The sequence below is a fragment of the Serinus canaria genome, chromosome 3 (genome assembly GCF_022539315.1).
Source record: "Serinus canaria isolate serCan28SL12 chromosome 3, serCan2020, whole genome shotgun sequence".
Classification (NCBI taxonomy): domain Eukaryota; kingdom Metazoa; phylum Chordata; class Aves; order Passeriformes; family Fringillidae; genus Serinus; species Serinus canaria.
The window spans coordinates 52,665,896-52,693,848 of record NC_066316.1 but is presented as its reverse complement, the minus strand read 5'-3'; the positions used below and the strand labels follow the sequence as shown (position 1 = coordinate 52,693,848).

The 27,953-nt window shown below is 38.7% G+C and overlaps 1 protein-coding gene across 2 annotated transcripts; it reads left to right on the top strand.

The window, feature by feature from the left end:
• Nucleotides 1–1,044: 1,044 nt before the first annotated feature.
• TMEM181 (transmembrane protein 181) lies at nt 1,045–27,930 on the top strand. Of its 2 annotated transcripts, XM_050972928.1 has the most exons (18): nt 1,067–1,103; nt 1,644–1,741; nt 5,784–5,887; nt 9,800–9,855; nt 11,106–11,196; nt 11,743–11,861; nt 12,930–13,049; nt 14,981–15,061; nt 16,017–16,116; nt 16,855–16,985; nt 17,570–17,661; nt 18,715–18,772; nt 19,415–19,517; nt 19,614–19,665; nt 20,255–20,337; nt 21,418–21,507; nt 23,110–23,176; nt 24,070–27,930. In XM_050972928.1, exons 2-18 carry the CDS (start codon nt 1,728–1,730, stop codon nt 24,146–24,148), a joined length of 1,440 nt encoding a protein of 479 aa, XP_050828885.1. In that variant the 5' UTR covers nt 1,067–1,103; nt 1,644–1,727; the 3' UTR covers nt 24,149–27,930. The 2 variants fall into 2 exon arrangements, with proteins under 2 accessions (XP_050828886.1, XP_050828885.1); XM_050972929.1 differs by lacking the exon at nt 1,644–1,741 and having other exon boundaries at nt 1,045–1,103.
• The last annotated feature ends 23 nt before the right edge of the window (nt 27,931–27,953 follow it).

Genomic DNA, 27,953 nt, shown 5'->3' with positions numbered 1-27,953 from the left:
ATGCACGGCTACAGGCTGGGGAAGGGCAGCTGGAAAGTGGCCTGGCAGAAAAGGACCTGGGGGTGCTGGTCAACAGCAGCTGAGCATGACCCAGCTGTGCCCAGGTGGCCAAGAAGGCCGATGGCATCCTGGCCTGGATCAGCAATGGTGTGGCCAGCAGGAGCAGGGCCGGGATTGTCCCCCTGCTCTCAGCACAGGTGAGGCTGCACCTCAAATCCTGTGATGAGTTCTGGGTCCCTCACTGCAGGGAGGACACTGAGGGGCTGGAGCGTGTCCAGAGAAGGGCAACAGAGCTGGGGAAGGGTCTGGAGCACAAGTCCTGTGAGAAGCAGCTGAGGGAGCTGGGAGTGTTTAGTGTGGAGAAAAGGAGGCTCGGGGAGACCTCATAACTCTCGACAGCCACCAGAAAGGAGGCTGGAGCCAGTGGGGGCTGGTCTCTCCTCCCAAGAAACCAGACACAGGACAAGAGGAAAGGCTTCACGCTGCACCCTGCACCTCACGCTGAGGTTCAGGTTGGACATTAGGAGGAATATTGTCAAAGAAAGGGTGATTAGGCATTGGAACGGGCTGTCCAGGTGGTGAAGTCACCATCTTTAAGGGTGTTTAAGGAAAGACTGAGTGTCATTGACGTGGCACTCCGTGCTATGGCGTAAGCAGACACGGTGGTGCTAGGTCATAGGTTGGACTCGGTGATCTTTGGGATCTTTTCAGCTTGTTCCCTGATTCTGTGTTACGGGGATTTTGAACCCGCAGCGCTAGACAGGCCAGGACCAGCCGTGTGCTGGCGCTGCAAGCCGCCTCACCAAAGATAAGCTGTACCGCACTCCCTCCCGAGGGGTCTCTCCCGCTCCTCCTCCCGGCGCTGGCGCGTGTCCCCTCGGGCTCGCCGTAGCTCCCCCGCCCCCCCTCCCTCGCAGCTCCCCCGCCCCCCCTCCCTCGCAGCTCCCCCGCGGCCGGGGCGCGGCGGGGCCCGTGACGTGTGTGGGGCCGCGTGGCGGCCGCGCGGTGACGCACGCGGAAGGCGCCGCGCGGCGCCGGCTGTGCCACGGCGGCGGCGCGCGGAGGAGGTGCCGGCAGCGCGCGCGCGGCGCGGCGATGGAGCCGTGAGTGGGGGCGGGGGGCGCGGGGGGTGCGCGAGCCTGAGGGGCTCCCGGTTCGCTCGGGTCCGGGAGAACAAACCCCTCTTTGTGAGGGAGGAGCTGGGTGTTGTCATTGACAGAATCACAGAACGGGCAAGCGATGAAGTGGACCGCGGTCACTGGGCGCCTGGTCCAGGCTGCGTGCTCCGGCAGGATCAATCCTAGAGCGCGTGGCACGGGATTGTGTCCTGACGGGTCTGGAGTGTCTCCAGGGAGGGAGACCCCTCAATCTTTCTGGGTCTAATCTCTGAGTCTAATTCAGTTTGTACGCGTTTATCCTCGTTAAGGAAATCAGCTCGCCGAGGGTTAAATGAATGTTTCTGAGGTTGTGGTTCGCCACTCAGAGCCCCGAGGGTGACTGTCCTTTTATTTAGGTGAACGCTATGAGTTTGCCTTTTATATGGCCAATAAAACCTCCCCCCACCCCCGGTATCTTTATTCTCAGATTGTTTGTTAAAGGAAAAAATAAAACTTGTTTTCCCGGATATTTCTTGGCATGCACAGAGCCATAGTCGTGTTTAATTATTCAGACTTAAACGAATACAACGAACAACAACTAAAAAACCGAAAAAGCCAAGCCCATCCCGTATGCACATACAAAGGTAAAGCATAGCCATGTTTATCTGTCAGTTGTCATGTAGAAGTTCTATATAGTAATAACAATGTTAGCTTTATGCCTCTTTTTATGTAGTCATGTGCTTCCTCATTAGCTATTAACCCTTGTGGAATACATTTGCAAGAAAAAATTCAAGGTCTTCTGAGGGACACGAAGCACACAATGTATTTAAACCATGAGCAAGTGCAGGGTGTATGGATAGCCCCAGTACTTTCAGCATAGGTAGAATATATAATTATTCAAATCAAAGTGGGTTTGATGGTTCTATTTGGGAGTGAGCCTAAAATAGAGAAGAGCAGTTGGAGGCAGAGATGTTGAGGCTAGGATTTCAGAAAAGCTGCTGTGCATAAAAGTGAGCTATTTCTTTAGTATCGACTCTGTGCCTACATACTGCTTAGTCTCAGTTTCACCAGAGCTTTCCCTTCTTTAAAGTCAGTCTTTAGTGAAAACTGCTATATAATAGGCTCTGTTTTTTGTGATGGTCTTCCTTTAAGACTTGGTTGTGCAGTCATGAGAAGTGATTTGAAGATGAGGAATATCCTGAGGAACATTTTGCTGACCCTTTGGAGACAAAATTTTACGCCAAAAGCAAAACGTAACCCACCTTTACATCTCACGTATGAATGGCTACTGAAAAATTGCAGTAGTTATGAGTGTGTGTTTCCAAAGTTAACTCTGTCACAGGCTGCACTAGAGCAGTTTAGTTTTACTGACTGCTATTTGAGATGTGTAAGTATACTATTTCTCTGTTTGTATCTCAGGATTTTTCTCCTCTGCTGTCAGTTTCAGACATAAGTTAATTATAAACCACTCTGAATTAGGGTAAAGCTGAGTGTAGGTGGTAAAAGCTGCCTGAAAGATCTGCAGACAGCTGGATGCATAGTCTTGAGCTTTGGACTACTGTGGTTGGGCTGATGAAAGTATCTTCCACTTTGTTTGGTAGAGGAAAGCACAGTTCTTGACTTGTTTGAACAGGTGCATCCAGAGGGAGTAATCTTTTTTGCTTTTCCTATAAATGTGCTTCCAACATTTCATTCTTTCTTGGGCCTTTCAAATGTAAGATAGAGGCTGTCAGTGGGGCATCACCAACTTGCACTTACGTGTATTTATAAACTTTATGTATTCCAAAAGGCAGGTGTTAAACAATGAACTCAGGGGAAGGTGATTTTACCTGCTTTGTATGTCAGCTGGTGGTAGGTGCAACAAGACACTTAAATCTACACAAGGAAGTTCTGCAGCTGTGGCGAGGGGCAGTGGAGCATGCATCACCTGATAGGAATGCTGTAAATTGTGGTTTGCCCTCATGAGAAATGTAGTTAAGATTTGGCTGAGTTCTTAGATTTGCTGTGAGTAAAAATGTCCATGTTGCCTTACTGACCTCTACAGCAGCACGTTCAGTCAGTGGCTTAAATGAGACTTGAGGAGTACAGCTGTGAATGAAGGGAAAACACCAAGTGTGTCCCTGCTCTCTGTGTCTCCACTCTTGGATGGGTACAGCATCCCTGTTGGTAGGTAGTTGTACACCTACCCATTCCAACTACTAGGTGTTGCACCATCTGGAGAGCAGCTGGAATAAAGAATGAGCCAATGTCTGGAATGTGTTCTTCAAAAGCTCACAAGCACATCTACTCTGGCTTATGTGTAAACCAAGGTGCTAATTGCCAGTGGTTGTAACATTCTTGGCTGGGTGAGGAGCCGGTGGCTTTCCTGTAAGGAGTGTGGGGAAGGAGCCGCTTTTTGTGTCCACATCATGCATTTTGCAATGTTTGCAAAAACTTTGAAATTAGGAAACTTATCAAAAGAACCAAGAACATGCACAGCAAGTCAGAATTATCCTGCATGAGCCTGTAGCTGTGAAGTGGATGCCCAGATGTGAGCTGTTCAGACAGCACAAGTATATGTTATGCTTTACTGCAAGCATGATACCCTTCCAGTTGTCAGCTCTGCTCAAGCCATGGACTTTCCTGTTTTGAGACATCCTCAGTATGTGCTCTGCCATGAAGTATTTGGTATCCACTTGAAATCTTACAGTTAATTTAGGCATCTCCACATTTTATGTACTGTTTTTATATGTCAAGGATTTTCTTGTTATGATTAATACTTTGGTATCTCAGGATAATATCCTATTCTTGGTGTACTCAGGTAGACGTGGAATACCAGGTCATCTCTGGAGCTGATGTAAAAATGCACCTTAGTTAGTTGTTTTAGAACTAGTACAGATTTAATAGCTTTAACATGGTTTAAGTGCATGAATGCTGAGGTTTTAAAACATTGATATAAGAAAAATACTGCAGTTAACATCCCTGAAAAAGTTGAGCAGACAAGTTCTGGTTTGAAATGCTTCTATTAATTGGCATTTTTAAAAGTCAGCTTAAACCCTCTTTGTCTGTGAGGCTTCTGTGTGATGGTCTGATTATTATATGGTAATGACTTGGTCATTTCATGTATGGCTTGCCTTTTTTGGCTGTGCAGTCAGCTGTTCTGACCTCTAGACTGATGCAGAGTTTCTGCTGTGTGTAAAGGTGTGTGGCAAGTGTTTTGCAGGTCCTGTGCCTGGAGTCCTGCACAGCCAGTTTGTGCAGGCTCATAACATTTGCAGCTACTTGCTTGAAGTTCTCATTACTTCTGTGGGGTTTTCCTCCCTTCCCCACCTCCTTTCCATGTTAATAAATTAAGATTTGGATCTCTCAAACTTTGCAGTAAAGAAATAATTCAAATTTGTTTTGGTAGTGCTTCACTTGGCAAAAATGCAGTGATTCTCAAAGAAAATAGAGGTTGTTATTATTAAATCGTTGTACTGGTTTAAAGTGAATTGTTTGCCTTGCTTTAAGGGCTGCCATGCATGCAGCACATGGTACCTGGTCCCAAAGTTCAGGCAGGGCTTATGGGGAGGATTTCACCACCTCTTCTGCAATCCTGTGTTAATGTGGTGAACCAGTGAGAGCACCATTCAGCTGGTGAAAAGAAGAAAGAAGTTTTATTCCAAGCTAAAAGGGAGTGCTGTAATTAAAGTCTTAAAGTTTCATTTCTTTCCGTGATGATGCTCCTACAAATTTATTGAAAAACACCGCCACCAGCCCATCAGCCCCCCAGTCCTGCAGCTTTCCCATATAAACTGTACAGATTCCTATGATCATACCCCCTGGAACAGCAGTAGAAAGTCAGGTGTGTGGTGGCTCAGTTCTGGTGTATCTCAAGAGGAAATGTTTGCTGTATTTTGAAACGTGGTGGATTTGTCCACCTTATGTAAGATTAGTTATTTGCTCATATTTCCCTTAGGCTAACAGAACTGGAAGTTACCTGTTTTCCAGGGAATGCAGTTGGTATTTTCAATGCACACCCACACCCCTGCCTCTGTTTTGTTTTTAACCTAATGGTAACCGCCAGTGCATAGTGCAGGAGATGTCATTGCTTATATGTGTATTTTTATTTAGGAGTCCAATAGCAAACTTGAGTTCAGGTTTTTATTTCCCAAGCTTTGGTGGAGCTCAGACAAGAGTTCAAAGCCTGAGCATGTGCATCTAGCAGATCTGGAGTTCTGCCCTACTCCTTGTTAGGGATGATCCTGCTAGGTTGAAATATACTTTTGGTGTACAGACAACTCATCAAGATCCTGTGCGGGTAACTGAGTTGTTAGTGATGTCTGTCCCTTTTGATGAAGCTCTCATTGCAGGAGACATAAGATCTTGGATGTTTAAGTTATTAATGTATGAAATAACACAAACAACCTTTTCTCCCTTTAAGAAATTCTTTCTGTTGCACAAGTTTTAGGGCAATAGAAAACCCTAACATTAAAAAATGGGCAAAATTCGTACATTTTGGAGCACAAATGTGTGTGTACATAGATGTGTTTAATAATTCCTGTTATCTTTGCTCTATGAAGCAGCATTAATATCTTTTTTCTTAGTGTTACATGTTACCTCAGCGTTTGGTTTAATTTTCTTTGTTGAAGAATGAATGGGGTTTATTTTCTGCCCCTTTAGAAATATGACAGACACTAATTCTGCGGTTTCTTTTGCTTCCTGTAGGCTGGCCCCAATGCGATTGTATACACTGTCCAAAAGGCATTTTGTTCTGGTCTTTGTAGTATTCTTTATTTGTTTTGGGCTGACAGTCTTCATAGGAATAGCAGGTAAGGATGTTCTCTTTTTAAAAGATTACAGTTCTCATATACTTTGTCTAAACCTGTTGATATTTACAGATGTATTTAAATGCTAATGAGCTTACTGCTCCTGAGATGTCTGAAGAAGCCTTTGTCTTGACAGGAACAGGGAAGTTTTTCTTCCATCTCACTTTTTCATAGAAGTACTACCTACAAAGACTTGGTATTTGCAACTGCTTTGCAGGGAAGAGTTGATAAAATGAAACAAGCAGCTTCATTGCAACATAATTTTTCAGCAGACTGCTGCATTTTTTAATTTTTTTTTTTTTTTATTTCTATATGCATAATGGTAGTGCTAATACTTGATTTCCTGTGAGGAAACTCATAGCTGTGTGCAAAGCCTTCTAAATGTTTGGGTGATAGATGCCACATAAATACAAAATATTTTAGTGTAAAAATATGAACTTCAAAGTCAAACGCATATGAGCTTACATCTCTGGTTTCAGAGATCTTTGTGAGAGTCCTGACATGACCTGGGAGGCTAAGCACATAAAGCCTGTGTACTCATCCTGGAGATCAGAGAGATTTGTGGTCGTCTGGTCAACAAAGATGCAGTGTCCCTAGGGAGTTAAAAAGCATGGGATCCTTCTTTATTTCATGCCAGAGGACTTTTCCAGGGCTAAAACATACTTGAAAAATAAGTCGGTGTGCTCTCCTAGCAGTGTGAAATATACTGATACTCTGCTGTCAGAAGAGCTTTATCAATACAGAAGTCAAGTGACAGGGAGAAGGAAAGTGGCTGGTACTCATTAAGCAACCCACCCCCTATGTAATTACTTAGGTTGTTACCATCTTCCTCTGCTTTACTGCTGACTTCCACATCACTCAGCACGTCCAGTGTGTTCTCCTGTGTCCCTCTCTGACACTTTTTGACATGTTGGGTTGTCTCTAACCCTGCCCTGTCTTTCACCTCCTCTACAGTGAAAAGGGCTCCCAGACCTCAGAGCCATCCAGTCCTGCCTGACTTGGAAAGAAGGGTGGGTTAATTGGAGGCAGCTGTTCTGGCTTTTTATGCCCATCTGTGCCTTGTAGGCAGTACATTTTTCATAATAGCCTTCAATAATAAAATTTGTCTGTGAAATAAAACCTTCTTTCCTGCCGTTTGATTTATTATAGCAGCCAAAGGTCTAAACTGGCTTTGAGTTCATAAAGGTTAACCACTGATATTCCTGTGACTTGGTGAAGGATGCTGAAGGGCATTATTTGGCCACTAAAATACTGCATCAACAAAAATGCATTTTGTGATAAAGGGGGAAAAAATGAATTATTTAATTTAGTGTAATTGGGCTATTTGGCTTTAAAATTGAACTATATTTGTAGTTGTGTACTTATACTGCCAGGCTGCAAGAACTGAAAGAAAGTTGTTTTATGTAAGACTAGGCAAAGCTCCTGGAAGAGAAAACTGAGTGTATTGTTTCTAATCAGTATCAGAACCTGAGAGGGAGCTGTGGCGGTATATTGTGTCTGCATACAGAATAATTTGGTGGTATGGTTGCCTTTGGCCCATGGGACTTGGCTGCTGTAAGTAGCGCTTGGTCATCTGTACCATGCTGTGGTCCCAGGCCATGCCTGTGATCCCCTTCAGGAACTGGCATGGCTGTGGGATTCTTGTCCTTGTAAGACTAGTTTGCTGGATAGTTTGGCTGACAGTGTTCATTATTATAACTGAAATGTTTTTAAAAGAATGCTGTTTACCTTGGGAGGAGATCCACTGAACAATTACTGTGATATTCCTCACTTTTGTTGACAGCTGCTTGCTTCCTGTGAATAGAAGGAGGGGCCCTAACAACAGAATGCTCTCTCGTTAAAGGGTGCAGTCTGAGAAAAGCTCACCAAACCCACTAAGTAAATGAAAGTGTGGGAGATGCATCCGTATTTTCTGTGCTACTTAAATGTGCTATTGCCCACACTCAACATCTATACCTGCAGTTTGGGAAGCCTGGCAGAACTCTTGATTTTCATCTGAAAAATCAATACAGTTTGATCAGAGATGGATGCTGCTCTTACAGTTCCTGTAACCCAAACAGACACAGACTTTTTTGGACGTTTTTCCAAGTTGCACTCACTTTCTCTTTTCACAATGGGTCTGTTATCTTTGGTGTGAGACACTTTCAAAGAAAATCCAAGGTGCAGAACTCAATTTCAGTAGCTGTGCAGTTCATCAACTCAGGGTAGTTCTCTGCCTTTATCTGTTATTATGTTCAGTGAGCAAGACTAGAAGAAAAACAATAACTATTTAAATTAGTCTCCATTTGTTATTAATGCAGCCACAGCATCATTTTCTTTCAAAAGCTTTTATATATCACTTGCTAGAGAACAAGCAGTTATAGCACTAGAGATTCATTATTTGGTTGATTGCTGTTCTTAAAAACTTTGACTGTGATTTCTCTGTCCCAATATTGGTTCATATCTTCCAATTAAAAAAATAAAAACCCTTTAAAAAGGCTAATTCTATTTGTTTTGTCAAGACTTAATTACTGATATATGATGACTTACCAACTTTGAACACCTACTGAAACTCAATTTTGCTTTTTAAAACAAAAAATGTCTTTAAAAATCTGGTTTATATGTACTTGAGAGCTGAAAAGTTCAGTGATGCAGAACTGACTTTATAGTGGGTGGCTGTTAGTGATGTTGCACTGCAATTCTGATATGAAATTCTGGCTGTGATGGCTGAAATTCTTAATTTTTCCTTGTAAGTTTAGGTGGGATGGATAGGGTAGGTGTAGGAGCCCAAGCAGTGCTGCATGTTTAGAGCTGTCATGACAGCTAACCTATCTTGGACAGAGTGATCCCTTGCTGCCCATTTATAAACTTCTTTTCCATTCTTCCTTTGTAGTAACTTTGGAATGTTCGGTCTGTGTGAGAAACTGCTTTTCTTGCATAATTTTTATAGTACTGTGTTTGCGATTGAAAGAGCATATTTTGAGGGTTAAAAAATTCCATTAAATTGCCAGACCAAATACATACAAGGAGGGACCATTTGGACAGAGGGATCTTCCTGGTCCAAATACAGATGTATATGTCTTGCTCATATTCCTACCTGCTATACATCTTCTCTGTGTGTGTTCACAACCTGCTGTGTAGACACAGATGTTTTCCTACTCTTCCCTGTCACTTTCCTGGTTTAGTCCTTTTGTGTTTCGTGTGCATAAAAACACAAACACATGTGCATTCCTCTTGTCCTCAGTACCCTGTGCTCTTGCCTGTCTCAAGGGAAATTGTACTGCTGTCTGGAACCACCTTATCAAGGGTTATACAGAAGATGGGGCTTTTCTCAGAGGTGCAACACAAGCTGGAGGAGAAGAAATTCCTGTTAGATATTAGGAATTTTTTCTTACTGTAATGGTGGTTAAATACTGGAACAGGTTTCCCAGACAGGTTGTGGGAGTCTCTGTCCTTAAAGATGTTAGACTTAACTGGACATGCCCCTCAGCAGACTCATCGAATTAAACAAGGGGGTTCTGTAGCCGAGTGCTTTCATGACTGCATTCCCATAAAATCCTGGGAGATATATATACATATATAGATAGATAAAGATAGAGATATAGATGAATAAAAAACTACTACTAAAATTGTAATAGTTTAGAGTACACATTCAGGGCTTTTGATGTGGAGTTCTTGATTTATAATTTACTTTATTTAATGATGCGTAGAAATACCATGGCAGAGATGCTTAAAGGAACATGCAGGTCAGATTTGTTAATTATATTGAGATATCCGAGTGCTTTATCCTTTATCTGAAACATCTGAAAAGTGGAATACTATTTACCTGCTTTGCAGAGGGTATTTTGTACAATATTTTGAAAACCTATATTTGCATCATCACTTATATGTATACTTCAATATTATTTTCTTTCTTCCTTTGTATTTATTGTGTAGGTCCTAATGTAATTGAAACTTCTGTAGCAAGAACTGACTTAAATAACAGCCTAAAGGTAGGAGTTAATAAATATTGTTGGATTATGTGAATGGTTTTATTTGAAATTAGTAATGTTAAACATTTCTCTCCTTCCCCCCAGTTATTTTAAATATTTAAACTTTTATTGCAGAATGTCTTAGTGGTGCTTTCCAATTTGAAGCTGAATGTGCAGTATTGTACTACCACTTCATGAATAGCCAGCAGCAATTTCTGGTCTCTTGCTGTTGTGAGCAGGTCAGGTGGAGATTTCTAGGGTGTTTCTGCACAGTGGTTTCTGATAAAGAAGCACTTGAGTTTTTCCCTGGTGAATTAATGTTGGAGATTCTTGTAGGGGGTTCAGAAATAGAAATTGAGAACATGCATTGAAAAACAATGCACTCAGTGGGAACTAATGCTATCCCTCTTCTGATTTCCCTTTCTATCATCTCTAAAGAAATATTTCTTGTGAATTGTTCACTATCATGTGACCAAGACATGGGATCTGGCTTCCTAAGAGGAACATTCACATATTCTCAAGTGCTTTCATATTTTGGTTCTTGGTTCTTGCATTTTTGTTTGTCTAGCTCTTCATTGTCAACCTAATATCCAAAGTATTTTTTGTGAAAGGGCTAAAAAGGTTTTGTTGCGGTTTTTTTCTTAGAGTGCATTTCCTTTAAATACACTGGGACTTTTTTTTTTTTTTCCTACCAGTCACCTATATATGTTTGGATTGATACAGTACTGTGGGTGGGTTTTATTGTTTTTCAAGCACATCTTGATTTCAAATTAGAGAAGTCTTTCCTGCATGTAGGTTTTATCTGTTAATGATACCTTTCATTCTTTTGAACTAAATGTGGAATTTTTAGAAAAAAGTGGAAAATAGGGCTTTTTTTGTAATTATAGTTTAACAAGCTTTAAACAGTTTAGCAGATGAAGGCCTACAAATCTGACTTTTGGTGTAAAGTGCTAAAAGTTATTTCTTATATTCACACCTTGCCTCAGGATTTTGTTTTTCACGTCTGAACTTCTCTGTTTTATTGCTGGTGCTTTTATAAGGTTTAGGTAATTGTACCTTTCCTTACTTCAGTGCTTTGCAAAACACACGTGCTGTTTAGGCTACTTCTGTGGAAGACTTCTATGTGAGCTGCTGTCCACAGAGTAGCACATACAAATCTCTTCTCAAAAACATTGTCCCAAATATAATTATCATGCCTTTCATCGTTGTAACTACAGATATGTCATGTAACTGTGTAAAGGCTGGTGCTAACCTTGTGGGGTTTTTTACAGCTGAAGCCATTTAATTTAAGTTCGCCACCACTGTCAACTTATAACCAGCAGCTGTGGCTGACCTGTGTGGTTGAGTTGGATCAGCACGATGGTGAGAATCTGACCTAATTCTCAGGAAACTGCTATAGCAACCTGTCTATTGTACCTTTAATTCCATCTGTCACACACACGATCCTGTTGCTTTCTGGCTGTGGGTTTTATCTCTGATGAGCTTTTTTTCCACCTCACTCCCCTCCCTTGGTAAAGACATGGACAGCACTTATTGAATTGTAAGCAACAGGAGTAGGGGACAAGTTGTTTGTTATTCTGTGAAAACAATAGTATCTAGATAATCTGTGTATTCCCTTCTTCATTTGGGGGGGAATTAGATGTGTAGGTTGTAATGATATTGATTTATCAATACAGCTTCCCTGCATATGTGAGAAATACTATATTAGTAATTATTAATCTGTCAAGATTCAGTACAGGGCTTGTGACTTACTACCTATGTATAAAAATACTGTACCCTACTCCAGTAATGTATACCTGGGTAAGTCTGAGTAGTATTTGGATAGCATATGTGTTTTAAATGATTTTGGAACTCTATTTGAGATTTCTGCATGTAGCACTAGATTAACGCTTTCTGTTTTAATTTCAGTATCCCTCAAGAAGAATGTGACTATGACAGTCAAAGTGCTGGGAGTGGTGAAGGATGGAAGCACACCATACGTTAACAATCAAGTTCACAATCGGACGAGGTTACTCAGTTGTGCACAAGTATGCACTTGCTTAAACAAAACTCTGATGTAGTGCATATTCTTTAAATCTGTGTGCATGCTACTTTACATTGCAAATAAGAATGTACCTGTTAAACATGCCTCAGGAAAGACTGTACAGGATAGTTTTATTTATAATGGCAATGTAGGCAGCAATGCTGACAAGACACCTTCCTGTCCATCATTTTTCTGTTTAGTTCTGTGACTTGTGTCTCTTGCCTGTTAAAGACCCCTCTTGTTCGAGTTGCTCTTTGTCAGGAAAGCTGTGGGTCCTGTTCAGTCACCTAAACAGGTTTAGCAGTACTGAAGAAAGGGATGTTGTAGTAGAAGATTTGATATGGGGTTCCAAAGGAGATAAAAATTCTTCTCCAACACCTTGCAGAATCTGCTTGAAATCAGCTGGCAACTGTTGTGAAAAAGCCACATTTTTTTCCAGTGTGAAGAAACGTTTGGAGATTCTAATTTAATTTTCACTGAAATTTTTAAGCTTGAAGACATTCAAGACATTCATTCTCCAGATGCAAATCCTTTAGGAAGGACATAGCTGAAGTTTTTTATGATAAGCATATATAATAAATCAAGTGTTTTCTTTTTATATAGATATATGTACATATCTATGAAATTTGCAGAAATTAATTAATACTGCTCCATTAGATTTAATTACACAGCCAAGAGAGAAGAGAGCAATATACTTGGCTTTTCTCTTTTCTCCTGTTAACTTTTTAAATGAGTTAGTATAAGGAAGCCCCATCTCACCAGCTTGAGTTAGTGACAGAGTTATTTGACTCCATCCTGGTGCTGCAAGCAGTTGCTGTCACTGGCTTAAGTGAAAAGCTGGCACTGTTTATTGTTCAGCCACTGATACACCTGACTGACTTTATCAGTTTCTTCTGCTCTCTCTGGTACCTTTCAAGAAAGTCTTGATTAGACTGACTGGGATTGGTGAGATATATAATAAATATAATCAATATTGGGCCATTTAGGAGCAAATTATCCAACCTATACTAGCAGTGCATATTCTGGAATAATTTGAAGACTTCTATGTTCTGTTCTCTGTGTGTGTTCACAGAAATGCAGTGAAATCATTGTTGCTCACCTGGGCTACCTGAACTACACTCAGTACAACATATTTGTTAGCTTTGAAAATCTGAACAAGTTAACATATACCATCCAGAATATTACTTTCACAGTAAGTATAAAGGTTTAGTTTCTTAAAAGAAGTCTCTTTAAGGCTGTATTAAAGTGTGCTTTAACCGTATCAAAAAAGTATCAGATTTTTGAAGATAAATTTAAAAATGCATCATAATTATTTTGTCTGTCACTGCTGATGTCAGAGCTATTATAGCATTTACTGTTGATAAGGGTCAAGACTAATTTTTTTAACTCTAAAAGGAAAAAAAAATCTCTTAGAAGTACTGCTTCTGTATTCTGTAATAGATAAATTTAGTCTGAGTGCTGGGAGGTATTTTTTACAATAGGCAAGCTAGATTAGAACATCCAGTTTTCTGCATTTTCGTATAGAGATGCTGCCTGTCTGCAGGATGGTATTTTTTTTTTTAACTTCTCCAGGAGGTGTATTTGAATTAGCAAAATTTTCCAGACTGCATAAAAGTGTGAACTGGAAAGGTTTAACTAACTGAAAGGAAAATTAAGAGATTTTTTTTTGAGGGGCACTGTGCTTATGAGGAAGAGAATTAGTTTTTTTCAGCTAACACAAGCAGGTTACTTAAATAATTCACTCAAATGATCTCCAGTGGAATAACTATCTCAGTTAATAGTGCTAAAGATTGCTTATAAAGCAATTATATAATGTGTATTGACTCCAGAAAGAAATTTAGAAACATTTGCATTGGGAGAAAAGGGAACTAAACCAAGTTTATAATACAGGTTACTCTGGTATATTTACCTGTATACATCATTCACTGTGTCAGAGCAGGTAGCAACCAAAAATCTTACTGTAAATGAAAAATATATTTAATATACCAAATTAGCTTTATAAATATTAATATTTTTAATATTCCAGTGCCTAAAGCATATAATTAAAAATAAGCTCCAAGGAGCAAAAACCCCTAGGCTTGCAAACCCTTTATTTAGTTCCAGATTTTAATCAGAACATAGTATTGGGGCATTTATAGTTGTACAGTTTTTTATCTTCCTTTGCAGGCTGCCTTTAAGGCAGACCTGTATGCAATCCCAAAACAACTTCAACCCAAACTTTCCTGCAGCATCTGAAATTGTCACATTATTTCATTATTACAATTGTTTATGGTGATCTCAATTGAAATCAATGGATTGCCTTTTGTATAATAGGTTTCTCTACATATAATTTTCGTTCTACATTTACAGTTTAAAAAGACAAGACAGAGGTTGACAGATTTAATACATTGAAAGGTAAAGCTTGTTCAGATGAGCAGAGCATGTGTTGTGCCAGGGAGTTTACATTTCAAAAATGGCTTCAGAAGCATGCCAGGTATGAGATAAATTGTCAACAGAGCAGGTTTATGTAAATTGACATGTTATAATTAATATTTATGCCTTCTAATGATTAGAGTAGAAGAAGGAGGCTTTCCCCCTTAACCTATGTAAAGATTTCTGTGTTTCTGGTAAGGTACTTATCCTTCCTTTACATGATTTTCTTTTTTAACTTCTGAGACAAGTGAGCAAGCTTTAAGAAAAGAAAGTAGACTCCTGACAGGAAGTACCTCTGTACCTTTCTGACTTCTTCATAATCAATTTATGCATCTGATCCTGGTAGTACAGAACAACACACTGGATTTACTAATTTATTGGCATTCAAACTTTGATTGAAAGTGCAGTTGAGATCAATGAAAACTATCCTATTTGTCCTGAGAGTGCTTTAACATACGACAGCAGTATGTTAGGAAGAGGCAGGATAAAAGAGAAGCAAGGGTATTAGGCTGCTTTTCTTATCTTTTTATCAGATAGTCCTGTGATTTCAAATTTGTCTTTAGTTTTCCATCGTAACACAGTGGAATTTGGTTATACCTTTAAATTTTGAAAAGCTACAAACTTTTCAGTATCTGCAGTAAAGTGCTAATTATTGATGTCATACGTAGATTGTCAAAATATTACTCATTGGGCTCTTCTGTTTTCTTGTAGTGGAAGACCTATAATCCAACCTTTTCACAAGTGGAGATATGGTTCCGATTTGTCTTTGTAGTTCTCACTTTTATGGTCACGGTAAGGTTTTTTTGCAGCTTTTCTGGAGTTTATTATGTAGGCAGCTGATAACAGTGCTCTGTAATGCTGTGTTTAGGAATTTAACCCCAGGCACCAAAGTTGACATGTCACTGAATGGGTTTAGAAATGTTTCTGAAATACTTATGTAGTTGCTGCTTGTATGTTTTTACAAGTGGTATTGAAGGGACAGTAAGAAAATAGGATAAATGGGAAAACTTGTTTTTCTAAACTCTGGGTTTGGATTGATTAAACAGAAAAAAATTTGCTTAGACAAAGGAAATTGTGATAAGATGCTAAAGAAAAGTATTATTTTGCAGTGTAGGTAGGCTCAGGAAGAGGATGGCCAGAGTGTGGGCTGTTTGACCTTGATCTAACATTAAAGATAATCACTGCCTTGCATGTGAGCATGGGCCAGATGACCTCCAGAGTTCCCTTATAACCTAAATTATGCTATGATTTAGGTGATGTCTCCTCCCTAACCTGTATTGGCTCCTAGAAAAGAAGCGTATGGAAAAAAAGACAACATAAACTCTAAAATCCTGAATTTTCAGAGTAGGGACACCAAAGTACTACATGCTTCCATAGCATTTTTCTTGCAGATGATGTTGCTCAGGTAATTATGAATATAAAATGCAATCTGTTTTTTAAAGAAATGAGTTCAAGTGGAAGTCATTGATAGTGTGTGACCAGTAACGAGGCAACGTTGTTTTTTTCACACGTTGTTGATTTTCAGGTACTGACTGGTTTACTTCCCAGTTTGCTTGAGAAATTAAGTAATTTGCATTGGGGTCAGCAAGCAAACTTGAAATAGAAACTAGGAGATCTGGTGCCCATTTTACAGTGTCCTCAGTGGCAAAGGCCTCGTGAAGTAGCCTTGGCAGTGTGCTGTGCTCTCTCTGGTTAAACCATTGAAGGCTGTATTCCTTCCTTACAAATTGTTGTTGTTGTTTTATAGTGTCTGTTTGCACATTCCCTGCGGAAATTCTCCATGAGAGACTGGGGTATTGAACAGAAATGGATGTCCATCCTACTTCCTCTCTTGCTGCTTTACAATGGTACTTGTATCCTTGAATTTTTGGAAAGGCACCTTTTTAAAATGGAAGTAGGAAAAGACAAAAAGAGAAGTCAAATGGAATTTCTCCTTGAACTTATAAGCAGATGTTTATAAAGCTTCAGAAAACTAAATTTGAAAAAAAAAAACCCAGCCCTTTCCAAGTATAGCAAATTCAAGGGCATAATGAGTGGGTGGATTTTGTTCTTCTCAGTCACATGGATGTCAACTATTTATTTAAAGCTCTGATTGGAATAGATGCCTGCCATACTTAACCTTTCAATTTCTGTTTGTCTGTTGTCTTCATTTTTAAGATATTCACTCTTTAGTTAAAAATGGAGGCTACTTTTAGTCCAGTAAAACACAGCAAATTCTAGCACTTTCTAGCAGTACCAAAATAATATTTGCATCTTAGTCATGATAAGATAATTTTTTAGGTTGTCACCATTAACAGTGGTTTAGTAGAAAGTCCAATAAAACCTGAAATCCTCTAGAAATGTTAGCAACCATTCAAGATTATTCCTACAGCAGAGTGGATTGCTGCTGGAGGCACTGGTTACTTTGTTAATTTATTTAAAATAAAGGAAGGTCCAGTTTCATTTGCTGGGGTAATTTGAAAAAATCTAGGTTTTTTTGTTGTTGTTGTTGTTGTTGTTCTGCTAAAGTTAGATTCTGCTTTACTTTTCATACCGAAAGGTTTTTTTTCTCTGTGTAACTTTTTTTTTCCCTTGTTTTGTTACAGATCCATTTTTCCCCCTTTCTTTTCTGGTGAACAGCTGGTTTCCTGGAATGCTGGATGATCTATTCCAGTCACTGTTTCTGTGTGCATTGTTGTTGTTCTGGCTTTGTGTTTACCATGGTATAAGAGTACAGGTAAGAGATGCAACAGTATCTTCTACTTACTGAGGAGACAGGACTTGTTTTGTTCAGTTCTCTCAAAAGGTGGCAAAAATGAAATCAAATTCTTACAAAACAAACATTTATTTTATTCATAAAGTACATTGTGACATATGAAGCTTTGGAGTTAGAATAATTTATGGTGAAGTAGATTATCTTGAGTCAACCAAGCCTAAATGCAATATATGGGACATTCGTCAGAATTATGATGCCATTATGCTTCATTCTTGCTTGAAGGGTTTTGATGTGGTAGTTGATTGGTTTTTTAAACTACTTTAAAATACTACATAAGAGAAATAGGAATTCTGGAGCCTATGTCTGTATTTGCATCATCAGTGAAATATGTGGGCCCTTATAAATAGGAGGCTCCACTTCATCTTATTAACACAAAATGATGATACAATATAATGTCACTTGTGCAGGATAAAAATACAAAAGCTGAGTCTCTTAATCCGGTTCAGTTGAGTGAAACAAAGATGACAGTTATCTTAATATGTCAAGAATGAATAAAATCTCAAATGTGGGTTCACTCTTTCACCACACTATTGTTTTCTTAACAGGGGGAAAGGAAGTGCTTGACTTTCTATCTGCCCAAATTCTTTATTGTTGGACTCTTGTGGCTGGCCTCTGTTACACTGGGAATATGGCAAACGTAAGTAATTTAAAATGTATTTACAAATATGAGCTGAGAGAGTTTAAGAATGAGAATACTGTACCTGGTGGTATCTATTTCTTAATGCTCGGATTGTGATACAGGAATGGAGTTCAAATTCTTCATCTTTTTGTTCTGCAAATTGTGACTGATTTGAAAACAGTTCTCCATGGACAACCTAGTAGTAAATAATTTCATAAATCTGAGTGTGATCTAGAAATCATTCTAGTTTGTCAGTATGTTTTGGCTCCCTACAAGAATCACTCTAGTGCTGTGGCTCAATTAGCATTTAGTAGCTGAAGCCACAGTTTCTCTGTGGCTAATTATGACATAGTTTGACCAGACTTTCTTGACTATTAAACGTACACAACTGGTACTGACATGGTGTAGTCAAGCTATGTTGTTTTTACTTAGAACTCTATTATTTTGCTTGGTTTAGTGATTCTCCCTTTTTTCCAAATGATTGTGTTAACATAAAGGTGTCACTCTTCTCCACCCAGAAAACTTCATCCATTTTAGTGCATTTGTAGTTTTATACTGTTTTAGTCTCAAGTCTTTGTCCCTTATTTTATCTCTCAGAAGGAAGATACCTTCTAACCTTCTCCTTGCCGTTGTACATTTTTGAAAGCAGTGCAGTTGCAGGAAATGCTCATGCTATTAGTAAAATTGCTATGAGGGAAGGCCTCATGCCACGGTTTTCTAAGGATAAAATGTAGACACTGAATCATGAAGACTTGTAGGAATCCTGAAGGCTTGTAGGAAATTACATGATACACATTTTCTAAAAAACAAGTGGGGAGATTAGACATGATCCAAATTTAATTCCTCCATATTTCTTCAAATTTAGTTTGCTATATATGGTAAATTGTCATGACTCCATTGGAATTAATGGCATTGCACCAACTTACACAGCCAAACCCTTTTGTTATAAGCTGTACATAGTAATCCTTAAACCTTTTCTTTGTGAGTGGGTTTCTTGGTCAGCATGTCTTTATAACCTTGTCTGGAATTGTGCATTTTTAATACCACTTTTTAATTTTGAATCTTTTCTAGCGTGAATGAAGTACATGACCCTACGTATCAATACAGGGTTGACACAGGTAATTTCCAGGTAAGTCAAATATTACTTCTTGCTGTCCAGTTGTCAGGTACAGTTAGGCAATATAAGGAGATACAGGCCTGTTCTTTTATAAAAATGTGTAATACAGTTTAGAAAACGGAAAATGCTAGTCAGACATTCTGACTAGAGTACTTTTGTTTTTGCTTTAGATCATGAATAGACCATATTGATATCAGTCCCATTGTGAAAAGTAAATTGTCTTGCATATCTGGAGACTAAACAGCACGAGTTTGTTGGGATTGAAAGAAAAAATTTTTAGTCTGTTGTTCAGTTTTGTGCGTCTTAACTCTCGCCAAGGTCCCCTACCCTAGTACATTTCAGACTTTCTTGTTGTAAAGGAAGATTTGATATACATGAGTCCTTGTATTGTTCTTGGGAGCTGTGTTTTTAGAGAATTACTGAGATTCAGCCAACTCTGAACTCTGTTAACGAAATCCTGGTTTCTATTAAGCATCCTTTCTTTACATTCCCCAAAAACCTCCCTGAATGTATCACCATCCTTGTTTCATGAGCCTACTTCCCCTGCATAAATGGACCATTCTGTGTTGTACTTTTGGGAACTAATTATTTCTATTGACAGAAGAAGGAATAGATGAAATCTATTAAATAATAAAACCAACACTTTCCTTATAGGGAATGAAAATCTTCTTCCTTGTGGTGGCAACCACATACATTCTCTACCTTTTGTTCCTGATAGTGAGGGCATGCTCAGAACTTCGAAACATGCCTTATGTTGGTAAGGAATACTTCTTTTGATTCTTCCCAAACAGGCTTGCTTCTCCTAGATGTAGCTGTAAATTCACTGATAACAACTTTTCTTAATCTTTTTCAGATCTCAGGTTAAAATTCTTGACTGCATTAACCTTTGTAGTGCTTGTCATTAGGTAAGGCTTTTCAAAGTACATTTATCACTACTCCAACTTTTCTAACCTTTTTTTCAGGGCTTTGAGTACATTTTGTTGTAATAAGTTGGTCAATGAAACTGAAGAATGCCTTTTAATATTATTGTGATGGCAAGCATTTCTTAATTTTTTAACCCTTCTTGAGACTTTTTGAGATAACTTTATATTGTTTCAATTACCTGGCAATACACAAGATTTAGAAGTCCACTTGGCAGAGCTCTTCTGGAGCTTTGTAGGCTTCACTTAGTCAAAGCAGAAGTTTACTGTTAATTTCTTATATTACTATTAATATCTGTTTCCCTACACCAAGCTGTTATTTCAAAGAGCTGTTGACTATTGGATTGTCTGTAGTGGATGAAATCTGAGGATTTCTGCTTTTCTCAGCTGAGTGCTAACTTCTAATCACAAAAGAATCATTCTTAATTTAGAGCTAGCTAAGTAAATGAATCTTAAAATAAATGGTCTGCATGTTAACATAATACCCTCTCATATACTCTTTTATCAACCTACTCTTGCAATTTTGCAGCCTAAGGACACAGTACACCTATATGCTTTATTTTTTTCCCCACAGCATTGTTATACTCTACCTACGCTTTGGAGCACAAGTTCTACAGGACAACTTTGTTGCTGAGCTGTCAACTCATTATCAGAACTATATCCTTGTGTTGTGATAGGGCTCAAGTAGGAATGTTAATCTCTTTTCATGCAGAAGGTGCTTTAAAATGATGTACCTAAGACTGAGACCTTTGACTTCTAGGTGGACTCTTGTAGTTGAGTCTGTTTTGTTTGGGATTTCCTGTTAGCATTTTGCCATGGCTCTTTGTAAAAGGTGTCTCAGTCTAGTGTGTCCACATCACAGGCTTCACAACTGCTTGTGATACTCTCCAAGAGGAATGCATACCTTATGCATACCTTATGCATATCTAACTAATTTTAATGAGATATTATGGCAAAATTGGCTGTATTTGCTGCTTCAGTTGTTTGCTCTATACTTACCAGTTGTCATGGGGCATATTAAAATATGAGAAATTAATAGTTTTAATGTCAGTGAAAATGCATTTATTTATTGCTCCAAGTCTACATGTGATACAGGTCACAGCAGAGAATTCAAGTGGCTTGGGAGAGTCTGTTTCTGATGTCTGTTGCCAGAAGTACTGTGACCTGTACTCCTGGCCCTTAACCATAAGGTCCTTGCTCTGTGTGACTGCAGCTGCTCTGATTGCTGATTAGCTTAGATATGAGTTGGGAGGTAGGAGAAAACAATATGTAAAACCTTTAGTATTCACCTAAAAAAATGGCAAGAAACCATCTTCAGAGTTCTCTCCACATGTAGGCCTTTCTCCTTCCTTCTTCATCACTGTGCCAAGGAAGAACTTTTTAAAAAATAAACCAAACTAAACCCACCTGAACACCTGACTTACTCTGCTTTCTTTCAGCATTCAAGGCAGAACTATTTGATTGACCATACGCTCCACTGCTCAAGAGCAGACTGTGCCTCAGCAAATGTTATTTGTGTTAAAGCTCTGTTTCCAGTGGGAGCTTTACCTCAAAATAGGTTGAGTACATTAGTTGTCATTGAATTTAAAACATGCAGTTTTGTTTAGCCACTCATGCTCACAAACTTGAGTAAGGTAAACATTCTTTCCATTGAAACAGCCTGTGTATGGGTTGGGTCTTGTTTCCAAAGTTAATGTGTATGGAACTCTATTGAGCAATATCCTTAACACTTAGTACCAGCAGAATTCTTATCGTTCTATGGGTTATTGAACTTTTATCTCTACACATTAGCCTTTGTGTATTCCCCCTCGAAGAATGCGCTGTATGGTGAGTGTGAGCCATTGTCTGGCAACATGCATGACAGGAGCTGCCATATTAGCAGATGCTGTGCAATGTCTTTGTGTTCTGGTTGTCTCATTACTGTTCTGGTTTGCTTTGAGTTAACATAAGCAGAAGCTGCACTTTCTGCTCCTGAGCAAATTAGTGTTGGAAATATGAAGGAACACATAAAATGTTATTTGCTGATTAGCTGGGCTTGAATTCTTGTGCACTTAGATCACATTTACAGTCAGTATGATGTTTGCATGTAATGCACCAACCTTTGAAGTGACTCACAGACAGCTCTTAAGGAACAACATCACTTCATTTGTACTTCGTTCTGACAAAAGTTAATACATCAGCATGCTGTCAAACTGGACTCTGAAATCCAAGTGCTGTTGGAAAAATAGGAGTGAAACTGATCTCTAATATGGGAGAAATTTTGGAGAACTTGCTATGGGGAGGGCTGCACAGGGCCCATGTAAGGAGGGACAAAGGCTTGAGTCAGTGGCAATTCTGGTTTTGCATTGTGATATAAAGGATACAGTCTGACTTACATGATAATTATAAAGCATTGGCCTCACTAAAAGATAAATATCATGAAAATAAATATTTTTACTGAGTAAATTCTCTGCTTTAAGCATTCTGTTCAAGGTACAGAACCATAGAAGAGCCCAGGTTGGAAAAGACCTGGAAAGATGATGTGGCCCAACCTTTCATGGGAGAGGAGGCCTAGCTGAGATTATCTAGCAACCTTTCCAGTCATATTGTGTATGCTGAGAGCATGCAGGGCGAAGGCACTAAATAGTGGAGCTTGTTCTTACTCTAATTTAGAGTTGAGATGGACAAAACTGTTCCAGAAAAATGCTGGTTTTCCATCCAGAATGAAAAAAAGAACTGGCTGGATGCAGATAAAGTTGGAAGGCTTCTGCTGGGTTGCAGAAGTATTTGTTTGTAGACAGCAGAAGGTAAAATGCTGCCAGGAAAAAGTTGCTATAGCAAATTGCTAGATTGAATTTTACTTGGATATAATTATGAACTTGCAGCTAAGCAGCACAGATTATGCAAGAAATTAAGCCCTTAAAACAAGCTAGAGGGACTTGTCATAAATAGCAATTGGAAAGTATGTGTTTCTTTTCATCTCACCATAAAGGTACAAGCTGTTCCTTCATCTCTTTCAAGGATGAGAATAACTGGATAATCACAGTCAAGGGATTCCAACTTTGGTCTACTATATTTTTAGCTTAGAAATAATCAAGAAGTCTGTGCTTTTTAAATACATACGAAATTTTGATTAAGAATAATCAATTTATGTGCAGGTTGAAATACAACACAGGAAATTACACAGGGGAGGAAATGAACTCAGACAACATTGAGAATATTTATCTAAAAATGAGATAATTATGTTGTCTCCTTAACTCTTAAGAACATTATAATTATGTGGCTGAAGGGTAGTGAATTTAAAGGAGAGAATTCCTGTTTAGCTATAGTTTTGTTGAACTGTGGCTGTGACTACCTTGGAAGTTGTTATGTCTGTTGCTACAATGTTGAGTTAGCACTACAATCACATTTATTTAACACACTAATTTAACCCTTTTTTGTGTTTTTTAGAATCACAGTTGAAAGACAATCCTGCTTTTTCTATGCTGAATGATTCAGATGACGATGTGATTTATGGGTAAGATTAAAAAATACGTATGGAGAATTACTTCTGGTGTGTTATTTTTGTAATATTCTTTTACATATTAAGTGAAGGGTTTGTTAGTGAAAGTTTTGTGCCTAAAGAATAGAAGTATAGCCTTTTCTGAAACAGAAATACAATGAGAATGCATGTTTTTTTCTTTTTTTTTTTGGTTTCTAAAAGGGATTGCCATGGCACTGAAACAAACAGGTAAAGTATTATTATGCTGGTAGCTCATGGAGTGAAGGCAGTGAGAACTGTGAAGGGAAAGGGCTTCCTTTTCACATTGGGAAGGACTGCAGGAGTCAGATGGAATTAGAAAGAGCCATCTCATATGTAAATGCTTCAGGCAAGGAGAGTGGCCCATTTTAAGTCTCCAGCACTTACTGAACGAAGAATAATCAAGTCTTGCAAAACTTCCTTGACTTGGATGAATTTATGTAATATGAGAATTACAGTAGCACTTGAGACCCCATCCCAATCACACGTCCCTGTGCTGGACACTGAAATACACCTCTGATGTTTTCACCTCTTACCAAAGACGCTGAAGTGGCTGGAACAGTGAGAATGGGACCAACACTGCAGTAACCTGAACAAGTTCATGCTGGGATAGCTTGCCTTTGGTTAGTTAGATGAGTAGTGGTAGTGTCAGCTTGCTTCTTGCTATTCTGTGTGAAAAATGGCTTTCACTGGAATAACTTTTATTATGCATCATCCTCTGGAGGAAAATCATGTGCTGTTCATAGCTCCCACAAGGAAGAGAAACAGATACCAGCTTCTTACCCAAGTAACAATTTGATGCTTCAATGTAGTTTAGAACTTTCCTCTTTATTTTCAACCTCCTATCTGAACACCATGTTGAGAAGTTACAACACGTGTCTGTTTCACAGGAGTGACTATGAAGAGATGCCTCTTCAGAACGGCCAAGCTATTAGAGCCAAGTATAAAGAAGAGTCGGACAGTGATTAATTGACTGGTTTCAGTGCAGACAGACTTGTGCATCTGGAGTTCAGCCAGTTCTGAAGTTTTCCTAGTTGGACAACTTCTTTGAGTTCCTACAGTCTGCTATCATCTGAACACCAATTCCCAGGAAGGACATCCTGCTTCTGTTTCTGTTTACAAGGATAAAACTGAGAAAACAAATGATGGAAATGGTTGTGGTGAAAACTGAAGAAACCAAAATTTTTACATGTCTTTTAAAATACCTAATAGCAAGATGTCTGTGGACTAAAATCTTCATCTATTTCTGTTTTAAAGTCTCACAGATTGTATGCTGAGTTTCAAATTGCTTCCTTGCTGCTTGGCTTTGGTTTGTTTGTTTTTGGGGTTTTTTGTTGCTGTGTTTTTTGTTTGTTTGTTTGTCTGTTTTTGGTTTTTTCTCTTTAGGATGATGTACAGCCTACTGCCATTCATCTGTTGCATTTTGCATTAGCTGTTTTGTATACTGTCCACCGTGGTATGAAGTGCCTCATTTCCCTTTCAATTTTCTACCTTAGCCTTTTCAGCTGGAGGCAGTGAATTAAGTGGTTTTTTTAATCAGTGCAAGAAGACACAAGCTTCCTATTTTTCCTTCAGATAAGTGATATAGACTTAAGGCCATTTTTAAAATACATTTCAGTAAGTTTACCAGATTATAAGTGCAAGATACGGGCAAATAGGCAAGTTGTAGTGAGCCAAAATAATCTCAGTGTTGCAAAATTATTTGTATAATTATGTGTTTCCTGACATGCTTTACTGCCACAGCAGAAGTGTCTGTGTTGTTTTTTTTCTAAACAGCTCTTCCAAATGGAATTATTTCAGCCACAGCAAAGCTCAGAAGGAAGCCAGTACTGCCTTTTTACTGGTCCTCCTGTATGCTGGAGGAGATTGTTACTTGCAGAGAATAGAGTATGAAAGTTTTCTAAGGAATTACATTTTCAAATTTCCAAACATTTCATTTTTAGAGGGTTTTTTCCTACATCAATTTTCCCTTAAGTTGTATTAATAGATAGTTACTCTATATGCTAGGAACAGTTGTGGTTGCTCATGTATTGAGCGTGCCTGAGAGTCAGCTTGTGAGCATGTTCTGTGCACAGTTCAGCTTCTTTGTCATACCAGTCGCCACCTGTCTGATGGGAACTTTTACTAGCACATGTTGTGATTATCTGTATTCCAGTCTGTGCTGGAACAAAGTTATATGGGAATTAAGTATTCCTTGTACAATGCTGCTGCTTCTCTATTTAGAAGTTGGTTTTCTCCTACACCATTGTTCAGTTCTTTATTTAAGATGTTTGTTTGTAACTACTTTTGTTTTCAGATACTTGACCTGTCTATAAGTATCTCCTTTTTTCATGTACTTACAACAGAGATTTACTCTTGTAAAATTTCTCTGCCCTGCTGCTTTAGAAGATTCCCAAAAGCACTGTTAATCTACTACATAATGGTGCTGGGTTGCACTAGGGAATTGTGTTCATCATTATAGTAATTTAAGCAGAATAGTGCAATGAAGTCCTGCTAGACTTGCTGAGTCATAGTGGGGAAAAAGGAGATTTGTTCTGCTTTAATGCAACAACTGCTCTAGACCATGCCCATTGCAGTGACCTTCTGGTAGCTGTTCAGGATCATGAAGGGGAGGCTGCACAAGGCAGCAACTCGCTTAGAGAGGACCAAAGGAACTCCAGCTTCATGTGGTTGCCCCCTTGCTGTCAAAGAATAGTTCAGATTCAATCAGTGCTCTGCTAAAGATGTGTCATGAGACATTGTGTGTGATTGTGTGAGAGAGAGGGAAAACTTTCTAAAATTATATTGAGCTGTGAAATTTTTGGAGAGTACCTGAAATTAAAACCTTTTTGTGCCAGGGATCATTTCTTTGTTAGAAGCCAAAGCACTGTTGTATGGCTAAAGCAAGGAAATTGCTGGGGAGGAAGAGCAGGTTTTTTCCTTTAACTTCTTAGTCGGTATTACTTTAGAAGAACATACAGGAAAACACTAAAGAAATAATTCAAGTTAGTGCTGGTTTTCTTTCCAGAAAGTAAAATGTACTTTCAGCACTTCTTTTTAGACTATTTTGAAAGGGTATGGGAGATGCTCTGTATCCTTGTAGAGTCCATTCTCATTTTTACTATTCTGAGATAACTCTCCCTATTTGAATGTGCAGAATCAGACTTGGCAACCAATTTGGCATTGTTTACCAAATAAGCCAAATCCTTTCAGGTTCCATTGAGTAACAGTGGGTACAGGAAGTAGGTTTTCAAAAACTGATATTTACATGATTCTTACACAGTCAGATATTTTTCCTCTGATATTGTTTAATTCTCTCCTAAATTGTTATGAAAGATACAATTTGACCAATGTGCAAAGTACACCAGTGTTTCTTATCACAGTCTGAACTGGTTGTTACAGTTAACTCTCAAATAGTGTCATGGCTTGAGATTTCATGAACTAAAAACATATTTTAATCTAACTTGGAGATTATTTTTTCTAAGCTGTTTTCAACCCATTTCTCTTGCTGTTTTTGTTTGAATAAACTTCACTACATTACTGCATTCAAAGTGGAAATAGAAAAGCTAAGAATGGGAAATGTGTACTTGAAGTATCTCACTATGAAAATAGTGAGAAAATAATTTCTGTGGTCATTATTAGAGATTATATTTAAGCAATGTTTGCCATGCAAAATAGCTTTCTGTTTTGGAAGTGCTACAGTGTTATGGTAGCTATGGTTGAATCACTGTTGCATCAAATTCAATACACAGTAAGATGCCAGAAGCAGTGAAGCAGATGAGGAACTAGTTTTGCTAGCAAGACTTCTCTTATTTCCATGATTGGAGAGCAGAGACAGTATTTGAAGAATATTCCAATATGGGTTGTTAACAGCTTGGGAGTAGGTGGCATAAATTCACCTCTGAGTAAAGTATTGAAGTCTAAAGGTCAAACAGAAGAAATCTTGTTAAGAAGCTAGCCTGGCTTTCTTTTGTTACTGCTAAAGTAGTTCCTTGCATCACTACTGCAACTGTACAAAACAAGAAATGTACACAGGAAGGCCCCACAGCACACAGCAATCCTGGCTCTAAAGGAGACACCAGCCATTAATAACTGCAAGACTTCCACGTACACAGTGATTACAATGGACTTCTAAGAAATCAATAACTGAGTGCAAGCCAGTCATACCAACTACTTTCTGTATATTTGCTTTACAAATACAGTTGGTGTTGAAATTGGTGGAAACTTTCCTAGGACTGGCAGAGAGGTAGCCTAAGGCTTAACACCAGTGAGAAACAGCTTGTGCATTGGATCTGTGGTACCAATATTGGGGAGAACAGTTCCAGTTAGGAAAGACTTCGATTGGTAGTCTTTCTCTGAGCCAAACATTTCATCCATAGTCACCTAATTTCCCCATGCATTTCCTTTTGCTTAAGCCAGTAATAACTTTTGCATTACTGTAAAACATTTTTTAGGAGTTTGTAAATATGTAAAATGAAAATATGGAAAAAATGTATACCAAAATGGTATAAAAATGTGTAAGATAAATGCTCTGTTTAATGAGAAGCTGTAATTAAATGCTGCTTTGAGAAAGTGTGCATGAGGACATGTTAAATATTCTGTGTATCTGTAAGTTGTGCTAATAACAGCAAATTATCCATTTCTGTTGTAAAACTTCATGCTAATGTGGAATATGAAGGAAAACTGAATATTTTACTTCAAGGAAGTTTCTTGGAAGACTTTATGTGCATAATCATTGTTAAATATGTTCATAATAAAGTTTTATATCTTTATATTGTATCCTAGGTTTATTTTC